This window comes from Eubalaena glacialis, chromosome 4 (genome assembly GCF_028564815.1).
Source record: "Eubalaena glacialis isolate mEubGla1 chromosome 4, mEubGla1.1.hap2.+ XY, whole genome shotgun sequence".
NCBI lineage: Eukaryota > Metazoa > Chordata > Mammalia > Artiodactyla > Balaenidae > Eubalaena > Eubalaena glacialis.
Genome location: NC_083719.1, coordinates 78914734 through 78941553, shown reverse-complemented (window position 1 = coordinate 78941553; position 26820 = coordinate 78914734). Strand labels below are relative to the sequence as shown.

Genomic DNA, 26820 nt, shown 5'->3' with positions numbered 1-26820 from the left:
CTTTGTCAAATGCGACTCTCACTCCTTTGAGAGCACAGCTTCTATCCCTTCCCCCATCCTGGTGTAAATCTCATTTTTCTGAGGTGGCTCAGCTTAGGCCCTCCTCCTATGCATATTTTTATTCTTTAATTAGTTAATTTATTTGTTTTTGGCTGCGTTGGGTCTTTGTTGCTGTGCGCGGGCTTTCTCTAGTTGCAGCGAGCGGGGGCTACTCTTCGTTGCGGTGCATGAGCTTCTCATTGCGGTGGCTTCTCTTGTTGTGGAGCACGGGCTCTAGGGGCACGGGCTTCAGTAGTTGTGGCTCGTGGGCTCTAGAGCGCAGGCTCAGTAGTTGTGGCGCATGGGCTTAGTTACTCCGCGGCATGTGGGATCTTCTCGGACCAGGGGTCAAACCCGTGTCCCCTGCATTGGCAGGCAGATTCTTAACCACTGCGCCACCAGGGAAGTCCCCCTATGCATATTTTTTTTTCTGACCTTTTCAGTTCACATTTATCTACTTTTCCCCTTGAATCTATTTAATTATTGTGCCATAAAATTTAAAGTTTTAAATATTACCTTAAAATCATTTCTGTTCTACAATGTAGCAGTCTAGTATTTTGTTAACAAATTATATTATGAATTCATTATTTCTGCAATCAAATTGTAAGCCTTTATGAACAGAGGCCTATTTTGACTGCTTTGTTGGTTTTTTTTTACTCTATACCGTCAAAGACAGGATTACCAGGTAGACCAGTGCCTCATTGCTGGTTAATTGTGGTGTTCTGTTACACAATTCCTGATCCCGGAGACTACTTTCAAATCCTTTTCAACACAGTGCTCCAGGCAGTCAACATAAATGGATTAGAATTGACACTCTGAGACAAAAGTACTTACCATTCCTGTTCAGGATTTCCCTAAGTCCTAGTTATCATGAAGGTAAAGCCCTAGCTGGCAAGCAACTAGCAATCACATGTCTACTCTGCCCAGGCTTCATGTTTCTGCACCTCCTCAGCCATCTCCATCTGAGCCATGGCTGCCACCACCACATCCATGCTGTGTGGGCACCATGGTGGTTCATATAAGAAACCTCCTATCTAGAAGGAAGTCTTGATCTCTCCATGAATCATAGTACCTTCATCTATCTTCTGTATGTTCATTCAGTTGCACAGTACAGATATGTAGTTTTCTTAGATTCCAAATGAATTCAACAACTGCTTCTAGATGAATAGCCCGGTGCTAGATACCAAGGAGGCTACAGAGGAGAATGAACCAGAGTCCCTGCCCTCTAGAATCAGTCAGCTGTGAGGCAAATAACATAATACTGTACTCTATAAGATGAATTGTTATCACAAGGCATTTCATTCCTCTGGCCAGAAGTAAGTCCAGCCAAGTCTGACTTGATAAATTTAGCCTGGAGCACCACATCTATTTTATTACATGGCTTATAGGAGATTAAGTGCTAAGACATAGGGCCACTAATGGAATAAGAGCACAGAAAAGTACATTCATATGGGCTAGAACCAGTGGCAAGGCGTGATGGAGGAGGTGGCATTTCCTCTGAACTATGAGAGTAAATTGGGTGGATAGAAGGGAGGGGCAGAAACAATACTCAGGGTAGGAAGGAGAACTTGAACCAAAACACAGAGAAAAAATATGCAGTATATGTTCAAGGACAAGTAAAGACACTGCATTTGCTGAAGCTGATTGAGGATTTCTGCTAGAAAGGGTCAAAGGTTGGATGGTCAAAGTGTTCCACATTGTCGGATGTCTTCGTTGGTCAACTGCCTTCTGTGAAGTTTGATGCTGAACTTTATAATCAAAGAGAAAGCTTGAGGAAGTAGAAAATGAAAACCTCATTTATGAAAGACTTGCTTGGGGATCTAGTTACCACTCTGAAAACTCTGTCCTGTTCAGATATTAAAACACAGTGAAGAAAAAAGTATCCACACTAATGTCTATAAACTACATAGCAAATTGTCGTCTTGTTGATGTGAAAATTATCAAAATTGCTGAACAGGTTTGTCTTAGTCAGCTTGGGCTGCTGTAACGAAATACCATAGACTGGGTAGCCTAAACAACAGAAATTTATTTCTCACATGTCTGGTGGCTGGAAACTCCAAGATCAAATTGCTGGCACACTCAGTACTTTGGAGAGAGCCCTCTTCCTGGTTTGCAAATGGCTGCCTTCTTGCTGCATCCTCACAAGGCAGAGAGAGGAAGCTGTGGTATCTCTGTTCTTATAAGGACACCAATCCCATCATGGGGCTCTACCTCATAATCTCATCTAAACCTGACTATCTCCCTAAGTCCCCACTTTCTAATACCATCATATTAGGGGTTAGGGCTTCAACATATGAATTTGTGGGAGACACAAATGTTTAGTCCATAACAGGGTCTATTACATGTGTCTGAGAAAACAATTTGGAGCAATGGAATTCATTAAGAAGTTTGATGTGCAAAGGCAATTCAGAGGTTAAATTGCTTTCTTTACTCTCAGATGTTATAAACTGATAGAAGTCACAAAAAGGAACTGGATTTCATGCTGTTGTTCCTAGGATCTCCCCAACAATTCTCTCTCCTTCCACTTCCTCCCATACCCTCAGCCTCAGCCATTTGACATTCTATTTCTTTCATTTTTTTTTTTTAAACATCTTTATTGGAGTGTAACTGCTTTACAATGGTGTGTTAGTTTCTGCTTTATAACAAAGTGAATCAGCTATACATATACATATATCCCCATGTCTCCTCCCTCTTGCATCTCCCTCCCACCCTCCCTATCCTACCCCTCTAGGTGGTCACAAAGCACCGAGCTGATCTCCCTGTGCTATGTGGCTGCTTCCCACTAGCTATCTATTTTACATTTGGTAGTATATATAAGTCCATGCCACTCTCTCACTTCGTCCCAGCCTACCCTTCCCCCACCCATGTCCTCAAGTCCATTCTCTACATCTGCATCTTTATTCCTGTCCTGCCCCTAGGTTCTTCAGAACCATTTTTTTTTTAGATTCCATATATATGTGTTAGCATACGGTATTTGTTTTTCTCTTTCTGACTTACTTCACTCTGTATGACAGACTCTAAGTCCATCCACCTCACTACAAATAACTCAATTTCGTTTCTTTTTATGGCCGAGTAATATTCCATTGTATATATGCACCACATCTTCTTTATCCATTCATCTGTCGATGGACACTTAGGTTGCTTCCATGTCCTGGCGATTGTAAATAGAGCTGCAATGAACATTGGGGTGCCTGTGTCTTTTTGAATTATGGTTTTCTCAGGGTATATGCCCAGTAGTGGGATTGCTGGGTAGTACAGTAGTTCTATTTTTAGTTTATTAAGGAACCTCCATACTGTTCTCCATAGTGGCTGCATCAATTTACATTCCCACCAGCAGTGCAAGAGGGTTCTCTTTTCTCCACATCCTCTCTAGCATTTATTGTTTGTAGATTTTTTGATGATGGCCATTCTGACTGGTGTGAGGTGATACCTCATTGTAGTTTTAAGTTGCATTTCTCTAATGATTAGTGATGTTGAGCATTCTTTCATGTGTTTGTTGGACATTCTATTTCTTTATAGTAATTTTACCAGTTAAACATCAGTTACCTTGACAAAGGCAAGACCAATAGATGACCTGTAGTGTTAAACCCTGAAGTCAGAGAGTTGCTCAGCTTGGCTCCAGCATCAGCCAAGTTGTTATTCATCTGCATTCTCTGGGTCTCCAGCTGAGGATTCACTACCTCTCTCCTGTCTGGTGTCCAAATTCACTATGGATGACCAATTTATCTTGTCATGGCTGTGGATAAAGCCCTTTTCCTTTAGTGTCCATTCAGACAAAGTAGAAACCCTTTAGAAAGAATTTCACTAAACTTTGGGAGAAATAATGCATAGCCAAAAACGATGTATTCCAGATGATAGCTTCCTGACCCTGAGGTGGAAGGCACAATCAGACAGAGAAACTTGACCTTGACTTTTGTTCATGCCCCTCTTCAAAGGAAGCCTGTTCCAAAGCCCTCCTCGGTCTTTTGTCATTTCCTCTTGTTCCTCTTGTGGTCTCTCCTTTAGCCATTATTCCTTGAAAGAAGGGACTGGAATGGGAGGCCTAATCACAGCCCCCTCTGAAGCCCACGGTTGGTGGGTATTTACAACATTGTTTTAAACCAGAGCAAAGTGTTAGCTGAAGATTAATCAGGATACCTGTTCACATGACACAGACTGCTCATTCATTGTGACAGTTCCAAGCTAGAAAGTGTCATATCACTTGTATGAAAAAAATACAGATATTAACCCTTTGCTTTGTTTGACTGCCAAGAACAAGCATCAGAAAAATGGCCCATAGAAAATGGTAGGTGAAGTAATTCTTGTGCAGAGCCTCCTACACCTTTCCTACCAACAGCCTCACAAAGGCAACACATCTTCCATACCTTTGATGACATTCAAATATTCAATTGACCTTTATTCTTCTTCTAAAATGCTTCTAATAGATGTAGACATGCATGAAAACAACTTAAATTCCATTATAATTAGGAGTGGCTCAGGATGAGCAAAGAGCTAGACTATACACCCAGACCAAACTAGGTTAAAAATCCCAAGGCTAAGACTTAGTAGCTGTGTGATTGTATCCTGAGCATCTTTTATTTCTTATCTCTATGTTGTGGATGATAATACCTATTTCTAGAGGGTACTGTAAGAATTAAATGAGAAAATGCCTAGTGCCTGGCATATAATAGGCACACGATAAGAGAGATGAGAATAGCAACTTCGTCCTACCCTGCTCAGGAGTTCTCAAGCTTTAGTGTGCATCAGATTGCCTGAGAATCTTGTTTAAATTGTAGATTCTGGTTCAGTAGGCCTGGGAGCATGAGAGCATGAGGGGCCTGGAAGGTGACTTGAGGAAGTTTGGAATGAGAAAGAGTATCAAGACATAGGGTCTTCTGTGACTTGCCAAGAAGTTATTTGTTCTATAGGTAATGAAGGACCCACAGAAAGATTTTAAGATGTGAGTGATTTAATTAACCATAAGATTCAGAAAGATTACCTGGAAACAGTTGAGGATGGGTTGGATGGGAGGGTGATTGGAGTCAAGTGGGTACTGTGGTGTATCTGGTTAGATATGAACCAATGCAGCAATGGCAATATTAACTGAGAGGAAGTGATGACTATCAGAGACATCAGGATATGGAACTGACAAAATCTGGGCATTTATTAGATCTGGAGAGAGGAAATTAAGTTTAAAGTTCCTGTCAGGTTTCTGATTTACGTGACTGGGTAGATGATAATATCACTTTCTAAATAATTCGGGAAAAGAGTTTATGGAAAAGAAAATGGGTTGAGTTTGGGAATGTGTTGAATTTCTGTGACATCCAAATGGAAGTATCTGTTAACAAAGTTGGAGTTACAAGAGAATGTTTTGGGAACTATTGGCATATATTATGGTAGATGAATTCATGGAAATAGGTTCTGTCATTCAAGAACAGTAGAGAGAGAAGCAAGAAAAGACAAGGACAAGGCTCTTGTGCAAATCAACATGAGGGGTGAGCAGAGGAAGAGAAACCCACAAAAGAGACTGAGAAGAAATGATAGAAATACAGAAGAAGAATCAGGGAGAATACTGTTAGAAAAGCTTAGGGAGATGAGAGTTTTTAGAAGAAATTGATCAGCTGTGTCAAATGCAGTTAGAGGTCAAGTAAATAAGGACTGAAAGTTAGAATTAGTGATATTTGCCAAGTAGTTTCAGTAGCATAATGTAGAGGAAAGCCAGATTGTTGGTGGGTTAAAAATGAATGGCAGGGGGACTTCCCTGGGCGTCCTGTGGTTAAGACTCTGCGCTTCCAACTCAGGGGGCATGGGTTCCATCCCTGGTTGGGGAACTAAGATCCCGCATGCCACGTGGCATGGCCAAAAAAAAAAAAAGAATAGTCCTGAGGTTGAGTGTTTCTTTTAATTGATTGATTGATTGATTCATTTATTCATTCATTTGTTGTCTTGAGCATACTTAATGGCCGCTGAGGAGTGAGTAAAGAGAAAACATTTAAAAATAGGAAGCCAAGAGAATTACTAATAGAACAATGCCCAGAAGAAACAACACAACTTCATTTGAGACTGAAGGAAATAAGGTAGAGCTGGGCACTTGTGCAGATGGGTCACTAGACGTAGGGAGAGATATCACACGCTTGGTGGCCTAAGTTTGTAATGTGAAAGGCAGGATCATTGGCTGGGCACTGAAAGTGCAACTGCAGCTGGCGACTAAACTGTGTTGTGAGGCCTTTCCTCAAATTTGGGTGGTTTTCTTCAGCAGTACTTGACCTTTTGCTTGCCTTTTCTTTGACATTGTCCATGAACCTTGTTGTTGCTACTTCAAAAAAATAAAGGAGCATGTGTTTCATAAATAGAGCATCTTCAGATATACTGATCTTTGAAATTCCAAACAGCATGCTGGCCTTCTTCCCTCTGCACTCCATTCATCTGGTTTTCCAGTCGACACGAGGAGATAGAGATAGAAAGATGGATTGTGTGTGTGCATGTACATATGTTGCACTCTTTAGAGGTGATGACATATGTAAGACCATCAAAGAAATCTTCCAAGGTTGCAGAATAAAAAATTTGAAAACTGCTACATTTATTCATGCAGAAATTTTACTTAGTACCCACCTTTGAGCTCTTTAATCCACACAGTTTTACATGCCAAAATTCTTATGTTCATTTTACCTAGATAAGCATGAGTCTTCAGCTTCTTACTCCGGTTTTCAGCTGAACATCATTCAACAATGAACCAACTTAAAATAGCCAGTTAATGGCCCTTGTTGACTATCAGAGCAACAGACCACTGCCTTCGGTTTTAGGCTTCAGTCTTCAAGACATCTCTGCTGAATTCTGTAGGTCACAGGCAAATTGAAACACAAATCAGCCCGCTCACAAAATACTTGTTTTCCTGGACATGGGAGGGAGAGGAAGTTGGGGAGCAGAAATACAGTTTAGGAAATAAAAGTTCTAATTCTATTTTGGGTTACATCAACTGGTAGAAAATATTACTTCAAATATTTTTGAATGAATGAAAAATGTCTCTAATTACCAAGCTCACCTTGACCACTTAGTATGTATTTTATTGGTTAATTCAATTATCCCCTCTGATACCCTTATATTTCCCAGTTTCTTTCCCAAAACACATCTTAAATACTAAAAACTACAGTTTTTAAATATACACAGGCATCCAATTCCCTGGGCGTCTTGCGAATTTTCCTGAACTACACCTTGTAAAGCTGGAAGCTGATGGGTGACCTAGGAATGAAGTGAAAGAGCCAGGTGCTCTGGTCAACAGCTTAGAAAGTGGTTGTGCAATGTTTTTGCCTCCAGGTCAAACTCTGAGACTCTCCTGATTCCCTGCAAAATAACAAAACCCAGCATTTTGAAGCACATGTATTCAGAAATATATCAGGAGAATGTCAAAGGGCATAGACACCATATTACACAAAGAATGTTGGAAAGAAGAAAAGCTATTCAATCTAGAACCTGAGGAAACCTGAGAGTTGTCTATTTTAGTACACTTTTATACGCAAGTGTGAGATGCCTGTTCAAAACGGTTTAAGGAAAAAGCAGATGTGTTGGTTCAGGAGCTTAAGCTATGACATCAGAACTTAGTCTTTCTTTCTCTATCTCTTGGTTCTACCCTTCTCTATGTTGGCTTTCTTTTCAGCCATGAGTCTCCCTTGCCTGGGCAGCACCATACTTCTCTCCTATAACCCCAGCAACTCTAGTGAAAAAGGAGAATCCAGTCTTCTGACATTTCCAACAAAAGTCCTGGACTCATTGACTCTAAATGACTTGACTTTGGTCTAATCCCCACTCCTCAACCCTGGAGAAGACTTGGTTGAAGGAAAGGTGGTTCTTTAGGGAAAACTTTCGTGCTATTCCTACAAAGAGGGAAAACAAATGCCAGGGAGGCAAAAACAACAGATGTCCTATACCACCTTCAAGTATGTCATGGGTTCTCTTATGAATACAGGGATTAACCTCTATGAGGTCCCAGAAATGAGAAATAGCCCACTTGCATGAACCTTATAGGAAAGCAGATTTCCGCTCATTCCCCAAAATGACCTTCTTATAGTTAAAACCATTAGCATTTGAAACAGGCTACATCAAGATGTGCCAATTACCAGGTCCTTCCACGTGTCCAGAATCAGGCCAAATGGGCAGCTGTCAGTGGTATTGTGCAAGGAATTCCTGCATCAAGCAGAGCTTTGCCTGCATGACCTGAAAGGTCTCTTTTGCCTCTACAATTCTATTATCCTTGTTAATTTCCACAATTCAATTTGCAGTACAGGATAAACAAACCAACCTAATTTGATCTGGAACTTCTACAGGCTATCATAGGTCATTTAATCTAAAACACATGGCTGTAGCCATTACTACGTTTTCTGAAGTCATCTAACAGACGTGGTCCTTAACAAGGTTTCCATGTTATTAGTTTCACTTATGGTTTTTTTCCCCAGCCTCCTGCTTATTACACAATTGCTTTCATTCTCCTTTGGATTAGGGTGGAAAGGAGCATGAAAGAGTTTTCTTCTTTCTGCCTTTCTCCTCTTAAATCTTATAAAGGTGAGTTCCAATTAAAATTACATTGCTTGGGGCTTCCCTGGTGGCGTAGTAGTTAAGAATCCGTCTGCTAATGCAGGGGACACGGGTTCCAGCCCTGGTCCGGGAAGATCCCACATGCCGCGGAGCAACTAAGCCCAGTGTGCCACAACTACTGAGCCTGTGCTCTAGAGCCCGCGAGCCACAACTACTGAGCCCACGTGCCACAACTACTGAAGCCCGCGCACGTAGAGCCCGTGCTCTGCAACAAGAGTAGTCACCACAATGAGAAGTCCCTGCTCGCTGCAACTAGAGAAAGCCCGTGCGCAGCAATGAAGACCCAATGCAGCCAAAAATAAAACAAATAAATAAATTAAAAAAAAATTACATTGCTCATATTTTTACCTTTGAATTTAGCTTTCACTTTGCTGGTCCAAGAATCTATGAGAAATGGGAGTGGGAGTCATGGATAATCATAGATCTGGACAAAGTTTATTAAGGAAAATTTTCAAAGAAGGAAGAGTGAGATTTTTAAATTTGTTATCAAAAACTAATTTGTAAATTTAATATACTGCAATGCTGTTAGAATTAGGGTGCCAAACCACTTGAGCCATACTCATGAAAAATAAACACATTTGTGTTAAATAGTATTTGTTTCTTTCACAACTGAAAGCACCCCACACCCCCACCCCACCCAAACATACACATACTCCGTTCTGCTTAAACTGGAAGTGACTTGTTACACAATCCAACCCGCAAATAAAATGTTGTTTTTGCTAGGGTATGTCCATCCTTAATAACTGATTATATTTCTTGTCTTTTTCAGTGAATGTTGTGTCAATGTTACAGGAATTTTGGGAAAGCAAGCAGCAACAGAGGGCTGCGTTCCCAAGTGAAGGTGTGGTGGTCTACGAGTCGCTGCCATCTCCTGGACCACCCTTTGTGAGTTATGTGACCCTCCCAGGGGGAAGCTGTTTTGGCAACTTCCAGGTAAGAAGCAACCATAAATTGATCAGTGAAAGCTGATTGAGTTAAAACAGAGTAAGCCCTTTTATAAAATGGTACATTGTAAGTTTTCTTGGGTGTAATGAAAAAAGTTGTGCCACATTCCATTATGTAAGAGAAAACTTGGTCAGATGTTCCCATTTTTTTAAATGGGAAGTATTTTTTATTAGGGTGTTGTCCCCTGATATTTCTTTATGGAAAATAAATTTTATAGTATTTTATTTGCCTGATTGCTGCTGCCTTTTCCCTCAAATATTTTGGAATAAATCTTAAAGAGCAGAGGAACTTGGGCAAAGTCCTTCCATCAGGGCCCTTCCATCAGTAGAAAGTCTTCACGTTTATGAAATTTGTAATCAAATACTGATCAATCTACTACACACGAAAGCATGAACCTATAGCAAAGGTTGAGGGTCACAGGGCTGGGTTCAGGCACCTATGCTAATCCCAAGTTCTGCCTCTGAATAATTGTAGACCCTTGGGAAATTTATTTAACTTACTGATTTCCCTGATTTTGAGATGGGGAATAATACCCACAGGGTAGGTTGAGAGTCATATGAAATATACATGCAATGTGTTTATCTGATATATAGCAGATATTCCAAATATTGTTTTGATAATTAGTATAAAGACTCTTCCAGTTGGTTAATTCTTTGTTATGTTTATGATGGGTGTAAATGATGATACATTTCTAGTTGTACACCTGTTCACACAAAAACATTTGTTTGCAAATGCGTAACAAATACTTATTGAGTGACTAGGAAATATCAAGCACTGGATCAAGTAATGAGGATATGGTCCATACCTTGAGGAAAGAAATGTACAAAAATTATAGTAATTACATAGTAATATTAGAGCGTCAATGAAAGCACAAAAGTAGGAGCTTCTCAATTTACCAGTCACCTTTATAAGTACCCCTTTAGTGCAGTAAACTCTCTCTTAATGTTCAATAACTGGCAAAAATCTCTCATTTATAGTTTATGGACAATGTGAAACTCAGAAGCGCTCAACTTTCCCTCTTAGCTTTGACAGCTAGAAAGCCCGGAGGCAAATTTTCAGCGTATCTCTTTGTAGTATGTCTATAAAACTTAGTGTCGTGTAATTTTTAGGACTAACCTCATACTTGATATTATTTATATTTCTAACTTTACTCTCCCTTTGAACTTAGTGTGCCTCACTCATTTATTTCGTCCTTTTACCATGTATCTGTTTTATATTATTTCAAATCCTATGTGGAGTAAGGGGAAGATACAGTTTAATAAATAGACCCACAAACCTATGTCTGCCTAGGGAAGTCAGAAAAGAATTCATGGGAAGCAATCACACACTGAGATGTACAATTGAGGGTGTCTTTGCCAATCGGTAAAGAGGAGATATTCTCAGCATAGGGAACAGTGTGTACAGAGGCATGGAACAAGAGAAAACCACAAGAACTTTCAGAATTTTGGGAGCCTAAGTGTGTCTGTGACAGGAAAACAGTAGGAGATGATGGTAGGCACTCACATCAAACTATAAGGGGTGTTCATGCTTTGCAAAGAAGAACAGGTTTTATTCTATATAAAATCAAAATCCCTGAAAGATTCTGAGCAGGAGCATGATATATTCAAATGTGTTTCAGAAAGCTTACTCTGACAGTAGCATGGAGTAATTTTAAAGAACTGCTTTCAAAACTTCTGACACCGCCAGCCAGTGAGGTCTTGCCTTCTACCCTGAGCAGTGGTCAACAGTGGATTTTAACCTCTGACTAATAAAAGTGAATTGCCTGATGAGGATGATTTGAAAATGGCTCTAGAAGCCTTAGAACAGAACTTGGTGGAACCCTAGACACTTAGACATGGATGGGGAGCAAGGGAGGGGGAAGAAAGGCAGCAAATGAGGAAAGGATGCCCTAATCCACATGAGTCTGCAGGTCCATCATCGAGCATTCAGGGTGAAGCCTGCCTACTCATAGAGAGCTCCCATCAGACTTCCCATTCAGGGGCGGCCTCCTAGGAAAACAGAGCTGCTCAGCCACAGAGCAAGGTTTTGCCAGCCACCTAAATGAATCTGGTTTTTTTGTTTTTTGTCCATGAATGTCAATGGACTAAAGATCACCAAACATTTGAAGAAAACCAAAAGAAAAAAAAAAAAGGCCAAGGCAAGCAAACAAAAGAACAGAAATAATTCAAGCAGCAGAGTATGTAAAAGAGTATTACAATAATTATCTTCAGAAAATTGTGGAAAGATAAGTATCCCTAAAACAGCTACGAAAAAAGAAGCAAGCAGGGAACAGGAAATTTAAAGTGTGATTGACAAATTAGAACAATAAAAATAAATAAAATGTGAGTAAACAGATGAATAGACATAGATCACAGCCAAATTAGTAAAGGATAACAAAGTAAAAAATAAATAGTAAATTTTCTAGAATTTAGAGCAAAAAGACAAAGAGATGGAAAAAAAGGACAGGAGACATGGGGATAAATCCTGGAGGTAAACATTAATCTAATAAGAGTTCTAGAAAGAGACAAAGGAAATAAGGGGAAGAAATAAGTAACAGAAGCAATTTTCTTTGAGTTAAAGAAAAGCACAAATTTTCATATTGAAATGGCCCACCGTATTCCAAGCAGGATCATGACGAAAAGTCACACAGCTCTGTGGCTGTATGAGACTTAGGGACAGCATTCTGTTTAAAAGATGGATCAAGGGACTTCTGTGCATTGATGTCACTGTTTTTTTGGTTTTTGTTTTGTTTTGTTTTGTTTTGTTTTAAGGTAGATTTGATTTATATGTAGGATAGCTATGGGGGAGCTGATATGAAATTGGGCAAAAACTGGCAAACCTGGTCAACAAAATTAAAAACTATATCTTTGAAAAGATAAACAAGAAAGACATTTGTGACTAAGAAAAAAGAGTAAAAGACATACACTACACTCAGCATGAGAAAGGGGATGTAATCATAGGAGTGTGATATAAAAATACTACATGAACTATTAAAAAAGCATTAAAACTTAGATAATATTGACTTTTTTCTGGGAACTCTGTTATCTTTGCAATTCTTCTATAAGTCTAAAATTATTTCAAAATAAAAGTAAAAAAGAAAAAAAAATGGCTCCAATGGCTCCCTACTATTTTACCTTCTTATTAAAGTCTGAATTCCTTATTCTGGCAGTAAAGACTTTACAACTAGCCCCAACTTTCCCAGCTTTATCTCCCGGAATTCCTTTCTGACACTCAGTGCTTCAGCCTGACTGTCCCTCATCCAGGCCTTGACCTCTTCCAGCCACTCCACACTCATACTATGACTTACTCATGAAGTGCTGTTGCCACCTTCTCTTCATGTCTAAACCCTGACTATCTTCCAGGACTTCACTTAGATATCACATTTTCCATGAATTTTCCCTGAATCTCCCCACTAAAAATCTTTACCTCTTCTGATTTTCCAGTGCAGTTATCTCTGTTTCTCTTCTAGTATTTAATGTTTTTTACCTTATGCTACAGCTACTTATATGCATGTTCTGTCCCTATAATAAAATGTAAGTGCCTCAGGGACAGAGTCTGTATCCTTATATCCCTAAGACACCAAGTACTGGGCTTTGCATATAGTAAGTGCCTAATAAATGTTGTTGAATGAAGAGCTAAACGATGAATAACAAATCTGAAGAATCAATGAAGTTTATATATGTCCTTTTTAAAAAAAAAATAATCACTATTGACAGATATACAAAACAATATATACTATTACATACAACATAATATATCAACTAAGGTATTTCACCTCACTCTGCAAGATGGTGGGCTAGGAAGGAAAAATCAGTAACATTAAAATCAGCTGATATTATTATGTTCATATCTGTGATTAAAGTTTTGAAAGTGGATTAATTTGAAACTATTGATTTTAAAAAAAACCTTCTAATTCTCTCTGAATTTCATTTATGCAAAGTAACTTTCCCTCCACCCTATACCCATGATCTCGAATAACCAACATTTGGCCATACACACCCATGCATTATGTTTGTTCATATGTAATAACTACATTCATTATAATGTACTTAGAATATAATGCTTTTGACAGATCAGTGAATAGATCTAGAGGATATGAGTTTAAGAAATTCTAATGTTCTTGTTTTTGTTTTTGTTTTTGCTTCCTTGAGAATTATGAATTTCCCTATCGTCTCATAAATTTCTACCCCAAATGATAAGACTTCCCGTATGTAGTAAATTTACCATCCTCCTTATCTCTAAAAAATAGAAAACAAAATTTAAAAAGCTGAACTCTTCAGCAGGGAAGCCTCTTGGTGATTTCTCTGATCATTTCAGGGTTTCCTTTTCCTTATGTTTAAATCATCATATTTTAAGGTTCTCAGGAGGATTGTTAACATCCTTGCTTTAAAAGATTCAGAATTTCCTGAATCAAATATGTTTTGAAAATGTGTTTGGGTGATTGGCTGCCAAATCTTAACCTATTTGGCTCCCCAAAATGTGATTTGAGAAAGGAAAACCAGGAAGGAAAAAAAAAAGAAAGAAATTTCTCCTAAAGCAATGTACTTACACTTTTCTCGGTCAGTTCAGAAACTGTCTTCAATGGTTTTAACTAAACCGTCTAAATGTTATTTTTACCATATAACATTTCATCATATTTTTGCCAGCAGTTGGCCTTAAGAGCCTACATGCTCATTCCTGCAATGCCTTTCACGTAATCAAATGTCACCCTTGTGCATTGCAAATCATTTCATGATGGATTATTAACGCCAAGACCGTGTGCTGGGACATGGAGAAACCATTATGCCAGCAGTAGCCTTCTTCCTGAGCCGTGGAAGTCACCTCCAACGGTGCCAAGTAATTGAAAATACTTGAAGTGGAGTATGGGACTGGACTGCCAGATTAATCCTTCTGGTTCATGAAAGCTGTAAGAGATTATGCTCATTCATTCTTTAGAACAGTGGTACTCAGACTGAGCTTTAGTTTTCTGATTAATCAAAGGAAAGCAGTCAAAAGGCTCTGGTGGACACAAACCACTGGTTTTATGCAAAGAAACCTCCCACTGAAGTAAATGGGAGGCTTGTGTCCAAGAAGACTAATTAAAGAATTTTCAGTTAGTTTTGACGCCACAACCCGAAAAAAACAGAGAGCCAGAGGGAAAGAAAGCAGCCATAACCCTGCCTTTTAACCGTGCCTTCACAAACTACTTCAGTATAGAAAAAGAGAAGTGAAAATATGATTCATTTTTGAATTTCTAAACAATACATAAAATGATCTATTGTTATTAAATTATTTGTCTTTTAGAAAGTTATACTGAAACACATTAGTGCTTATTGTGTCTTTTATAAAAGAAACTATCTTCTAAGGCATTAAGTAGAAATTCATGCATCTTGGGTGTATTTTCTCTATGCCATTTTTGTCTAGGCAGTTAATCCTTCCCTAGCCGCATATCATGACCATGAAAACTTGCAGTAATTTCCATTTTTTACAATAAGGGCAACACAAGGGCCATCAGATCAACGTCTGGCTCCCCTCTTGATGAACTCAGAAGGAAAGCCACTCATTGTTTCAGCAGCTGTTTTTGTTTCCAAATCCAAAAGGGGGAACTTAATTGAGTATTTTCCCTTATTTTATATTTTGATTAAAAGATTTGTGATTCAAGTTTTGTTTTCAAGCCAGTGATGTGGTCTTCCATATAGTCTGCTAGAATGATTTGGATTAATGTATTTTACTCTTATTTGGAATAAAAAGTAAAAATTCTTTGAGTGTAGTACTACACCATGTGATTATTTATGTGCAAAAGTTATGATTGAATAAAAAATGTATCCCCTGGCTAAAACATTGATGTGATAGCTCAATTTATTTGAAGTGTAGAACACTCATTCAATGAGATGTCATACTTTTTTTCACGTATTTTGTTATTGTTAAAATTGCTTTACAGAAAAACAGGTGGTAAACACTGGGGTCAGGTACTTAGGCTGTTTGTATCATGCCAGGTGCTACGTGAAATTGAGACATTTAATATTTCCAGAGGCAACCTGTTGATAGATTTTTTTTTTTTCATTTCCAACCAGTATTTGGCATTGTGTAACAGGGTTGCACAGTTGGGATGTGTGAGAGGGAACACTCAGAGCAGATGAGTTTCTTCCAAAGCTCTGTCTCTGAAAGGCCTTCCATTTTTATGCCACTTGGTTTTCAAACCAAAGCCTTTGCCTGTGAAGACACCTGGAAAAACTACTTTTCCAAGGTACATACTACCTAAAAGGATAGGGGTTTTGTTTTAGTCACTTTTAAGGCAGTAAGCACACTTCACCTGTATTATCAGATATAAAACACATGTTTTATACTTTCATGCATTGCATGATTCTTCTTCTCAAAGTCCAGGGAATTAAAAGTATATTTAAATCACAATAGAGTAAGTTTATAAAATTAAGTTTTTCCCGAGAGAGAAGGACTAAGAAAATTTGATTAATTCATAGACTTGGCTAAATGGAATTGTAATGCCCTCTTTTTTACTGATTATTAAATAAGGCCTAGCCTTAACATTCCATGCTCCAAAGAGAGATTTAGTTCCTGCCATAAAACTGAGACTACTGCCTTGCACTAATGCTGTTTTAATGCCAACTATTACTGTTTGAAATCAGCCATGACCTCTTCTCTGTCTCTAGAGTTGTATACCTTGACGCAGATGCACAACATGCTATGCAATGTAACTTAACTTCTAAAGGAGGTATTTCCTGGTAGAGATCTCCACAGGAAAGCATCCTGTTTTGCAACTAATGAGACTCAAAGATAGGAAGGTTAGTTATAACCCCTTCCCATTTGAAAGTCATATGTCAGCTAATGATCAGGCTTTCATGGCTTGCCCGTGAAACTGGAAGTGCATATTGTTTTAATGAGACCTAGTTATTCTCCAGAACCCTTTGCTAACTTTACTTTTTTTAATCAAGCAAAGTGAATAGAGATATTCACATATTGTTGTTTCAAATAGAACAGCAGCATATAGTGAAAGGAATGCTTAGGAAAAGTCTCTGTGGTAAATAGACTTGGGACAATCTCCAGGGGAGTCCCCCAGCCTTAGTTGATAAACTTTAGGAGGATGCTCACTGTCTCACAAGCTGCTGAATGAGGAAGAAAGGCTGACTCCATCTTTCCCCACCCTACCCCCCATCCCTCTCCGTGCAGAGCCAAGTCCTTTTACATCAAAGCAGCTATAAAAATAAACCAAAACTTTGAGCCCTGATCAATTCATCTTGTCTTCACCTTAAGTTGAAAAAAGAATAAGAAGAAAAGAAAAAAGGGAAAAGAAAAAAACCTCAAGGAGCAAAACAACATGGTTTTGTAATAGTTACCAGGGACCTTGGTCTAGGTATGTGTGTAGAATAGCATTTGTGGCAGAGGTAAACGAGGAGGAGGCCAGGTGGTTTATATTATAAAAATAACATTCTGACCCACCATGTGCATGAAACGTTTCTTTCAGTTGACAGGAACTGGTGAGTTTTCTCTGAAAATTGGACTCCCAGACCAGTCCCCTCCCCCATACCTAGCAAAGACCCCCATTCCCAGCACACACAGAGCTCCAAATTGTTCCCAATGTATTTGCAGCCAGCCTGACCTACAGAGAAAGAGACACGATATTAACTTGGGTGACTGAGTCTCAACGGTTTCCCTTTTTCACATCACCATCTGGAAGGGAAAAAAATGCTCATATATCTACGAATAGATAAATTGGAACACATGCAAATGTTCATGCTTAGACCAGGGCAGTCAAGGTCTTAAAGAATTAAAAGGGGGACAATTAGTATCAGGGCCTGGTTTGTGGCATTCTTTGTGCTGATGGCTTGCTGTCAGGATGAAACTGAGGTGTTGGTGACACTGACCAGAGCTGGCAGGCCGTACACACAAACTCTGCAAGTCAATTGTTGAGACTTGGACTCTGAGTCACAAAAGCGAAACACTCCCAACCACCTGAATGACAGACTTGACAGCCTAAAGGATCTGGGCAAGAATTCTCACCTCTCACAGAGTCAGTTTATTTGGTTTTGCCACCTGCAAAGTCCCAGCTTGGGAGAGCCCCTTGGGTCCGATGGGCTATTGAGCAAATGCCACCTAAATAACACTGACCTGACCTTGGCCCCAGGGAGGATGGCATCTTCAGCTTTGAGTTTGCATGTGGATAAAATCTGTCAAATGTTTAATACATGACGGGTCTTATTCCAAAAACCTTGCTCCTTACAGACCACTTTTCAACTCCTCGGCTACCATTGGTAGACACAGAATAAAGTGTACCTAACTCAGTTTTATACATTTAGGATCTGCAGACCTTTATTTTTCTTGATGTCTTTGAAATGCAAATATAAAAAATTCTAAGAAGTCTGTTGTTTGTTTAAGATGGAGAAAGGTCACTTGTATTGATATGTTTCCACATGCTTTCATAAAGAAAACCCTGTAGTTGGGATGTATGGACAGAAAAATCTTAGTGTCCAGAAACAGTCACTCAACACATGTTCTAATACAAAGCAAGGGAAAAACTATCAATAAAATGAGGACTACCAGGAAAGTTACTGTTCAGAGTATAAATTGTGTCATCCTGGCTAGAAAACGTTTCTGTGAACAGTAACACACTTATAATAATTTCAATTTTTATTGTTATCAATAATTAACAATAAAACTAGTATCTTATTAGGCATTTCTATGTTTACAACATGTACGTGGCTACAAAATTTTATTTCAATTAATTTAAGAATTTCCGTACATCCTAAAAAATGGATTAGCCACTATTTTATTTCAGGACAGCCTACTGACCCACAAATCATTCTCGGTTTAATCTTTCTGTTGCATAGTGTGACACATGGAAAATTATCATGGAAGAAATAAAAACTGCTGAGCAAAAAGGAAAATTGAGACCTCAGTTAAGTTAGGAGTACTTACATACTTCCTAAGGGCCTACTTTTAGAAGAACAGTCATAAAGGATTTTTTTTTTTCAACCTGAATGCTGCTGTCCTTGACTTTTGTGTAGAAGTAATTTCTCTAGTGAGAAATTAGCATGTTTGATGTTAGCAGAGGTAGATATACCGTTGTGATATTGTGATTTATAATAACATATATGCAGTCTGATTCCCGGCCAACAGCCCCTGAAACCCCTGGGACTTCCTAAGTGATAGGAGTGATAAAGGTATCTTTTATTATTTATAACAAATAAAGGGCTATACCACACCTGAGTTTATGTTAATGAGGTGGCTTTTGGGGAAGCTCCTAGAGATGGGGCCTGGTTGCTAGGAGAACCAACCATATGATAAGAAGTTTAGAATTTTCAGCCCCAACCTCTGATCTCCTGGTAAGGAAGAGGAGCTAAAGATTGACTTAATCACCAATGGCCAAAGATTTAATCAATCATGCTTATGTTATGAAGCCTCCATAAAAGTCCTAAATGATAGGATTCAGAGAGCTTCTAGGTTGGTGGTGCTGGGAGGGTGGTTTGCTTGGAGAGGGCATGGAAGCTCTGAGCCCCTTCCCACACACCTTGCTTTATGCGTCTCTTTCTCTAGCTGTTCCTGAGTTATATCCTTTTATACTAAATCAATAATCTAGTGAGTAAATAGTTTTCATGAGTTCTGTGAGCTGTTCTAGCAAATGATGGAAGCAGAGGAGGGAGTTGTGGGCATCTGTCATTTTCAGTTGGTTGGTCAGAAACACAGCTAACAACCTGGAGTTGTGATTAGTGTCTGAAGTGGAGTCATCTTGTAGGACAGAGCCATTAATCTGTGGAATCTGATGCTACCTTCAGGTGGACAGTTTCAGAATTGAGTTAAATTGTAGGACACCCAGCTGGTATCAGAGAATTAGTTGGTGTAAGGGGGAAAACCCCCAGACATTCTGTGACTGGAATATAGAAGTGTAGAGTATTTTAGTAGAGGAGAGAGTTCTCCCTTTCAACCATGAAGCAAATGAAACTTCTGCCATAGGCTCCTTCCAATTCACATGCCAGTCTTTTTAATGTGTGATTTCGTGTTGTTTTTCTCAAAGTCCCTCAAATTGTGTAAGCTTCAGGCCCCACAGAACCTAGTTTTGCCTCTGCCAATTAAAAATGAGACACAGAAGGGACAGAAGCTAGAGAAACATTCCTCTAAGCATAGTCCTGGATCCACCTGCCTCAGAATCACCTGGAAAGCTTGTTAAAATGCAGACCCCCACGGCGATCCATCTGAAGAGATTCTGATTCAGTAGGTCAGAATGAGCAGTAGGTCAGACTGAGGCCTGGGAATGTGCATATTTAGCAAGTTCACCAGGTGATCTTACTATGAATACTAAAGTTTTCGAACTATTGGTTTGGACTCCTGGCCTAGGCTTAGCAATGATCTTCATAGTGTACCCTGTGGGCTCCTAGTAGCTTGTCCATGATCTAACATCCAAAAATAAAATACAGAACCAGAATGAGCTGGTCTAAGGAGAATTTCTTATCCAGTGGAGCTGGGGAAGTTTGATTTAAATGACTTTTGCTCTCGAAGAGTTACCAAACACATCTTAAAATTGTTGAGCAATTGTATGTGGTAAAACCCTCAATTCTTTTGGCTCCATACTTAATCAAGGGACCACTTCCAGCCAGCATGAGAAACTTCCAACAGGGAATGACATTTGATCTTCTGGTCTAGTCATAGTTGGTCTTTCTCTATTTTCCTTTTCTCTACAGTCCAGGTGGAGGAAAGCATCAAAAGGACAATAGGAGGGAAGAGGTATTAATATAATTGTAAGCACTTGCCCCTTATCATTGAGCACAGTTTCTTATGACAATGCACTGCTTCTTCCTTGGCCTTTTCTTCTAAAAGAAGTTGAGTTCATCATGTGGGAATGGGAGGAGATACTCTTGGTGTCTTATGTCAAAATGACCCATGGAATATCAAAGTTGGAGCTTGGGCTAAAGTACTATCTGTACTGATTTGGGGGATGCTGGGAGACTTTAGCCAAATTATAGATCTTCTCTATTCCAAGGTGGGGGACCATTTCTGTGACAAGCAGATTAGTGTCGTGGTTAAAAATCTGGGCTTTCAAGTCAGACAGACATGGGGTTTAATCTTGTTTTGATAACTTTTTAAGTTGTATGACGTTGGGATATGTAACCTCTGTTTTTCTCGTGGGCAAAATAAGGATAACAACAAAACCAACTTCATAGGATTGTGGTAATAACTAAATGTGACAATTGACATAAGGTGCTTAGCACAGCACCCAGCATATAGAGTCAGCAATGAGGATTACTGTTAGTGAGCTCTCCCTCAAGGGTTGGCTGAGGGAGTTCCCAATTGCCTGATGTGAGCAAAGCCTTTGTATTAGCTATCTATGGCTGGGTAACAAATTACTGCAAAACGTATCATTGTCTCACACTGTTTCTGAGGATCAGGAATCTAGAAGCAGCTTAGTTGGGTAGTTCTGGCTCAGGGTGTCCCAGAGGTTTCAGTCAAGCCATCAGCTGGAGCTAGAGTCATCTGAAGGCTTGATCGGATCTGGAGGATCAGCTTCCAATCACACTCAGAAGGCTGTTGGCAGAAGGCGTTAGTTAGTTCCTTACCACGTGTGCCTTTCAGTAGGACTGCTCAAAACATGCCAGCTGACTCTTCCCAGAGAGAAAGCAACTGTGACCAAGATGGAAGCCACAAGGTCTTTTATAACCTAATTTAAAAAGTGACATACCTTAGCTTCTGCCATATTCTATTGGTTGCACAGACCAAACCTGTACAATATGGGAGGGGACTGCACAAGTGTGTGAATACCAGGAGGCAGAGATCACTGGGGGTTATCTCAGAGGCTGGCTACCACCGCCTTTAAATGGTTTTCCTGAGCAATGCCACAGATGCTCTTTTTTTTTGTTGGCTTTAATTTTAGAGTTGAGAGGCTTTGAAATGATTATAGTGTTTTATAATCTACCAGCAAATGAAAGGCATCCAAGCCTCAAGATAAATGTCTGAGTGGGGTCTGCTAGCCACTTGAAAAGCATGTGGCTCCACATACCAAAGAAATCCACAGCTGACTTTAGTAAAATCTTGACTGTTAAATATTCCAGCTCTGTACTTTCACAAAGTGCAAAGGACAGAAGTTGTCTCTCTATATTAACAAGTAAGAATGGTTAGCGGATAAGGCATGGTTTACAAATCTATATTTATGATTGGGGTCTGGCTGAAAAACAGCAAGAATAAACCATACAACCTGGGAAGTCTAATGCCAGCAGGAAGTTGCTTTGAAATAACATCATACTTCATTCACTCCCCAACTGATGTCTTTGACCACCAGTTTGGACACATCAATAAAACGTCCTGTCACTTACCATATTTTATTTTCTTGCAGCATTTCCCACTGTTTGATGGTAACTCTAACAGTGCCTGTTCTTACAGCAGAATCCACACTCTGATTTAGATTTGCCAAGTAGATTGCTTTTAGCTAAATTTCTTGTCCAAGCACAGGTCCTTATGGTTCGAGAGTTCCCATTAAAAGATCCCTAAAGAAAAATATACAGCTTTACTGGCTTGGATTTGTAGCTCCAAAATTTAAAAGAAAGCGGCTGGTTAACATTATAGACATTTTGAAGTACTTGTCTTTCAGAAATGCAAAAAACAACAGCAAGAAAAGCCTTTGATGGCTCAGAATTTATTTTATTTTATGTACTTATTAATTGGTACACTTTCTCCCCCATTTTAACCAAAGATCCTGTACATTGAAACAATAAAATAAGTAAAGACATGTGTCTGCTTTAAAATCTCGAAATTGGTTAAGTCTCATAGTCCTCTTCCATGCTTTCTGGGTAGAGGCTCTTTCTGTTCTCTCAGCCCTGCAGCACTTTGATCTCAGAAGCAGTGCCATTTGGTTGTAAATGTATGTGGCGCCTTTGATCTAGTACTTAGCTGGACTTATTTAAAATAGATAGCTTCTTTTATCTAAGTAGTGTTTACTAGGTCTCTCTCTATGAAAGGTGGTTTAAATTGCTATTATTTAGATAGAAAGTTATATAAAGTTTCTTAAGAGTGCCCAGATCTGAATCTAATTCTCTAAATTCTAAACCCCAATGGCATTATTATAGATTACATACAGCAAATTCCTGTTAAAATGAGCTGCTTTTACAGATGTCAGGTAATATTTGCAAAAACTTTGTTTGCTTTTTAACAGGGAACTGATTTTCCAAAGAATAATAAACATATCCTACACTCAGGCAAAAATAGTACTCTCAGAGTGTCTGAACTTAATGGCCAATTTTCCCTCTGAAATTCATATATTAGTATATTTTTATGTTACTGGGTTATGAATACTATAAAGCGTATATTGAAACGGGACTTTTTAAAGTAATAAGTATATATCTTGAATTCTCTTCTTTAAGAGGATTTCTTGAATATTTTGTCAGGCGCATTAGTGACCTGTGTTTGAATTTCCTAGGCTGCATTCAATTATTCATTCAACATACTATGTTGCAGGTGCAAAGATGCAGAGATGATTAAGTAGTCACAGACTCTGCCCTTAAGTTGCTCACAGTCTGGGGTCGGTGGGCAGAGCACTAGTAGACAATTACACAGTAGTGTGGTGTGTGCCTCTTATGGATGCTGGTCCTCCCAGCCTGCAGTTGGGACTGGTCAGGGAAGGCTTCCTGGAAGAGGTGGCACTCAAGCTTCAGTTAGACTGCTGACTCAGAACTCAATGTCCTGTAAATTTCCAGCCAAGTCCATAATGCAAAGACAATCTATCTGCCTAACTCCTCCGATCCCCCCAACCCTGGTTTAATGCAGGTGGCCTAAACCCTGAGAAAGGTCTAAACCTTGAAGGGCACTGCTGCCTGAAGCTACCCCAAAGCCTTCTAGCTTGTCATTCAACACTAAGGAGAAAAAGCCCAAACCACCTTTCACATACGTATTTAGAAATTTAGCTCCATTCTTCATTTAAAGGAAATATTGGAAATCTCTTTGTGTTGTTTAAGTTAAAATAGCTGCCTTTAATTGTTCTGTTAGGCTCCTGACACATGTTTTTTCCGTCCTCCTTGGTGTCATGTTCCTACCATTTCAGAAGTCATGTCATTACTTTGCCCACGTACTAACCAGACATGAGCATTCCAAGAACTGACCCTGGGAGTAAGCACTCTGGAGGATGCTCAAGAAGTATATAAGGGGCACTTCCCAGACCTGGAGGTTGGGGGAAGGGCAAGAAGAGGTAATCCATAGTCAAGTACAGGATCATTGCACTAATAGTCACAACTGTTCTAGGGAGGTCACAGGGGGCATATCAGAGGGGACCAGGGCCTGACTTCAGGGGACTCATACTGGGTCTGTGGAGATGGAGAGGAGAGGCGGCCCCTGGTGGACATGAGCGCATGAGTTTGGAGTGTTCTTGGATCAGTGCAGTGATGGTCAGCATGGGGCAGATGAGGTAGAGGCAGGAATGTGCTAAAAGCAAACTGGAAGGGTTTGGCTTTTTCCCAGTGGTGCTATGAAGCCCTTGAGGCACAAAACTGCAAAATGAAGTGGGGTCTTTGGTACTTTCCCTCTTCTTTGACGTCAGTAACCAAGCACTACTGATTCTGAGAATCTTGCATTCTAGGTAGTGGGTACCTTGGAGACCAGAGAGCCTAGCCTTCCCATTTGCCCAGTGAGGAAATAAGCTCCAAAGAACAGGCAGCCCAGGTCTCACAGTCACTGAGTGGCAGAGGCAAGGGTGTCTGGCCACCCTGTTGACCAGGACCCAGGCCTGGGCTTCTCTTCCTGGGGCTTGTTTCCCACTAGGAGTCCTGGAGTAAGATCTAGGACCCTAGACAGTTCCCAGGAGCCTGTAGGAGAGAGCCATCACACCCTGGGGTCCTCCAACATGTGCGATCTCCAGGGGCAGTGCAGTTCTCATAGGGCTTCATCCTCTATCTGGACCCAGGGTCCACACCAAACCAGAACCTGAATAAGAGGAGTTGGTAAGAAAAGAGACAGAGAGGACAGAAAAGAATCAGGTTAAACTGAGCAGACCCGTGTGAGCCACAGGAAGGCCAGGCTAAGAGGATGGAGAGCAGTATTAAATTGGGGAAAAACGAATTTTTTTGTGTGAGTTACTAATCATAGGCTGCCTATGGCCCCTAACTTCAGGAAAGCCAAACTTCCTGTCGAACCCAAACTGCGTGGATTGAGAGCAAGGTAGAAAAGGTGGCCCTCAAGAAAATCAGGGGACTATTATTAGAAGGGGGTTGAGGAATAAATGCTGGAAAAGCAAAAACAGTAGATTTTGACAGCAGCCCCTTTGTCCTAACCTGAAGGTTAAAAAGTATAAGCCTGAGATGCTCTCATAGAGTGTGGCCGTGTGCTGGGTATTCTCACTGCTTTCTCTATATTAACTGATTGAGCCTATCTTCAACCCTGTGACACAGGGACTACTATTATTCCCATTTACAGAGGAGGAAATTGAGGCACAGAAAGACTAATTTGTCCAGTCTTTCAGCTAGTAAGCCCCAGAGTTGGGATCTGAACCCAAGGAGTCTGACTCCAGAACCTGTGTTTTTAATTATTGTGTTAAAAGTGTCTCCCATTTTCCTTCCTTCCTTCCTTTTTTTCTCTCTGAAATAAGGATTTGAGGAAGGCCCTGATAATGAATGTAATCACCTAGCACAGAATAATAGCCATTATTTTTTTTGTTATTATTTATTAACAGAATATGAAAGCATCTGGTGCATAGTAGACATTCAACGACTGTGAAATAAGACAAAAACATTTGAAGACTAACCAAGACATTTGCCTGGGCTCTAGGGCTGAAAGAAAATCTGGATGATCTTCAGGGGATTAGCCATGGGTATGGAGGAATAGCTGCAGACAGTAAATGTATAAATAGAAATGTCCATAGACCCATTGAGATGGGGCGAAATGGTGAGATGCTGAATTCTTTAATGACTCCTTTTCTCCTTCCCTTCTTAAGTGCTGCTTAAGTAGAGCTGAGGCCAGACGCGATGCAGCTAAAGTGGCCCTAATCAACTCCCTCTTCAATGAGCTGCCCTCTCGCAGGATCACCAAGGAATTCATTATGGAGAGTGTGCAGGAAGCAGTTGCCTCCACTAGTGTGAGTACCCACCAGGGAAGGGAAAAGCTGGCTATACTGAGAGTACGGAGCCATTTGAATCTTGGGAGATGCTAATGTGAACAAGTTCTTTAAGAATTGTGCAGGTTTTGGGCTTCCCTGGTGGCGCAGTGGTTAAGAATCCACCTGCCAATGCAGGGGACACGGGCTCGATCCCTGGCCCAGGAAGATCCCACATGCCGCGGAGCAACTAAGCCCGTGCGCCACAACTACTGAGCCTGCGCACCACGACTACTGAGCCCACGTGCCACAACTACTGAAGCCCCCGTGCCTAGAGCCCATGCCCTGCAACAAGAGAAGCCACCACAATGAGAAGCCTGCGCACCACAACGAAGAGTAGCCCGCTGCTCGCCGCAACTAGAGAAAGCCCACGTGCAGCAACAAAGACCCAATGCAGCCAAAAATAAATTAATTAATTAAAAAAAAAAGAATTGTGCAGGTTTTATTTTTAACCCATAAATCATTAATTTTCAGCAGAAAGAACACTTGGGCTGGAAATCATGATATTGGAGCTGGCTCCCTATTCCATGTCTCAGTAATCTTCTTTAGCCTCCCTGGATTAATCACAATTAATCAAGCTTTAAATCAAGGTGGATCAAATTATCCACCTTGATTTGTTTATTTGAATGTTTGCTGTTTGAGGAGCACAGATTCTTTTAGGGCCTGAGAATGCATGCCGTTGGATACTGCTTTAACCTAGAGGTAAAGAAGCTCAATTTTTCCCAAACTTGACGAATCATAAAAATTATCTGAAGTGCTTATTAAAAGTGCCAATTCCCCAGCCAGCGTGAGGTCCTGCAGTCTATGTTTTTAAGGAAACACTGACTGCTTCGATATGGGAAAAGCCGTATGCCCAATATTTGTTAGCTGTTAGAATTATCATGCTTAATATCAACTACTTTTTTCAGAGAGCTTTGGAAATCTCTGTAATGGATGTAATTAAATACAAAGTGCTTTGAGAGCCAAAAACTCTGTCTTAGAAATTTAGATAGGACATTTTCTCGGCAGTCTAGGAGTACAGTAGATGATTTGCCCCATGAATTTTTGGCGCTCCTGATCCTCGTACCTCCAAATTATAAACCATTTTAACCATGGAGGAAACCTTGGGTCTCAACTGGGGCAGGTGTCGCCCTGTGTGTCCTTCAAGTGCAGAAACTTGGCATTACCAAAGGGATTAGCCACCTCCTAGCTTCGCCTTTAGCATGGATCAACCCCATCTGAGATTTTCATTC

General features: G+C 40.0%; 1 protein-coding gene across 3 annotated transcripts in view; it reads left to right on the top strand.

Annotated features, from left to right (window-relative positions):
- LIX1 (limb and CNS expressed 1) overlaps positions 1-26820 on the top strand; it is a 57550-nt gene that overhangs the window by 9804 nt on the left and 20926 nt on the right. For all 3 annotated transcript variants that reach the window (XM_061188011.1, XM_061188013.1, XM_061188010.1), the window contains exons 2-3: positions 9377-9540; positions 25430-25570. In XM_061188011.1, the coding sequence (XP_061043994.1) occupies positions 9377-9540; positions 25430-25570 (305 nt within the window). The remainder of the gene's footprint in view (positions 1-9376; positions 9541-25429; positions 25571-26820) is intronic.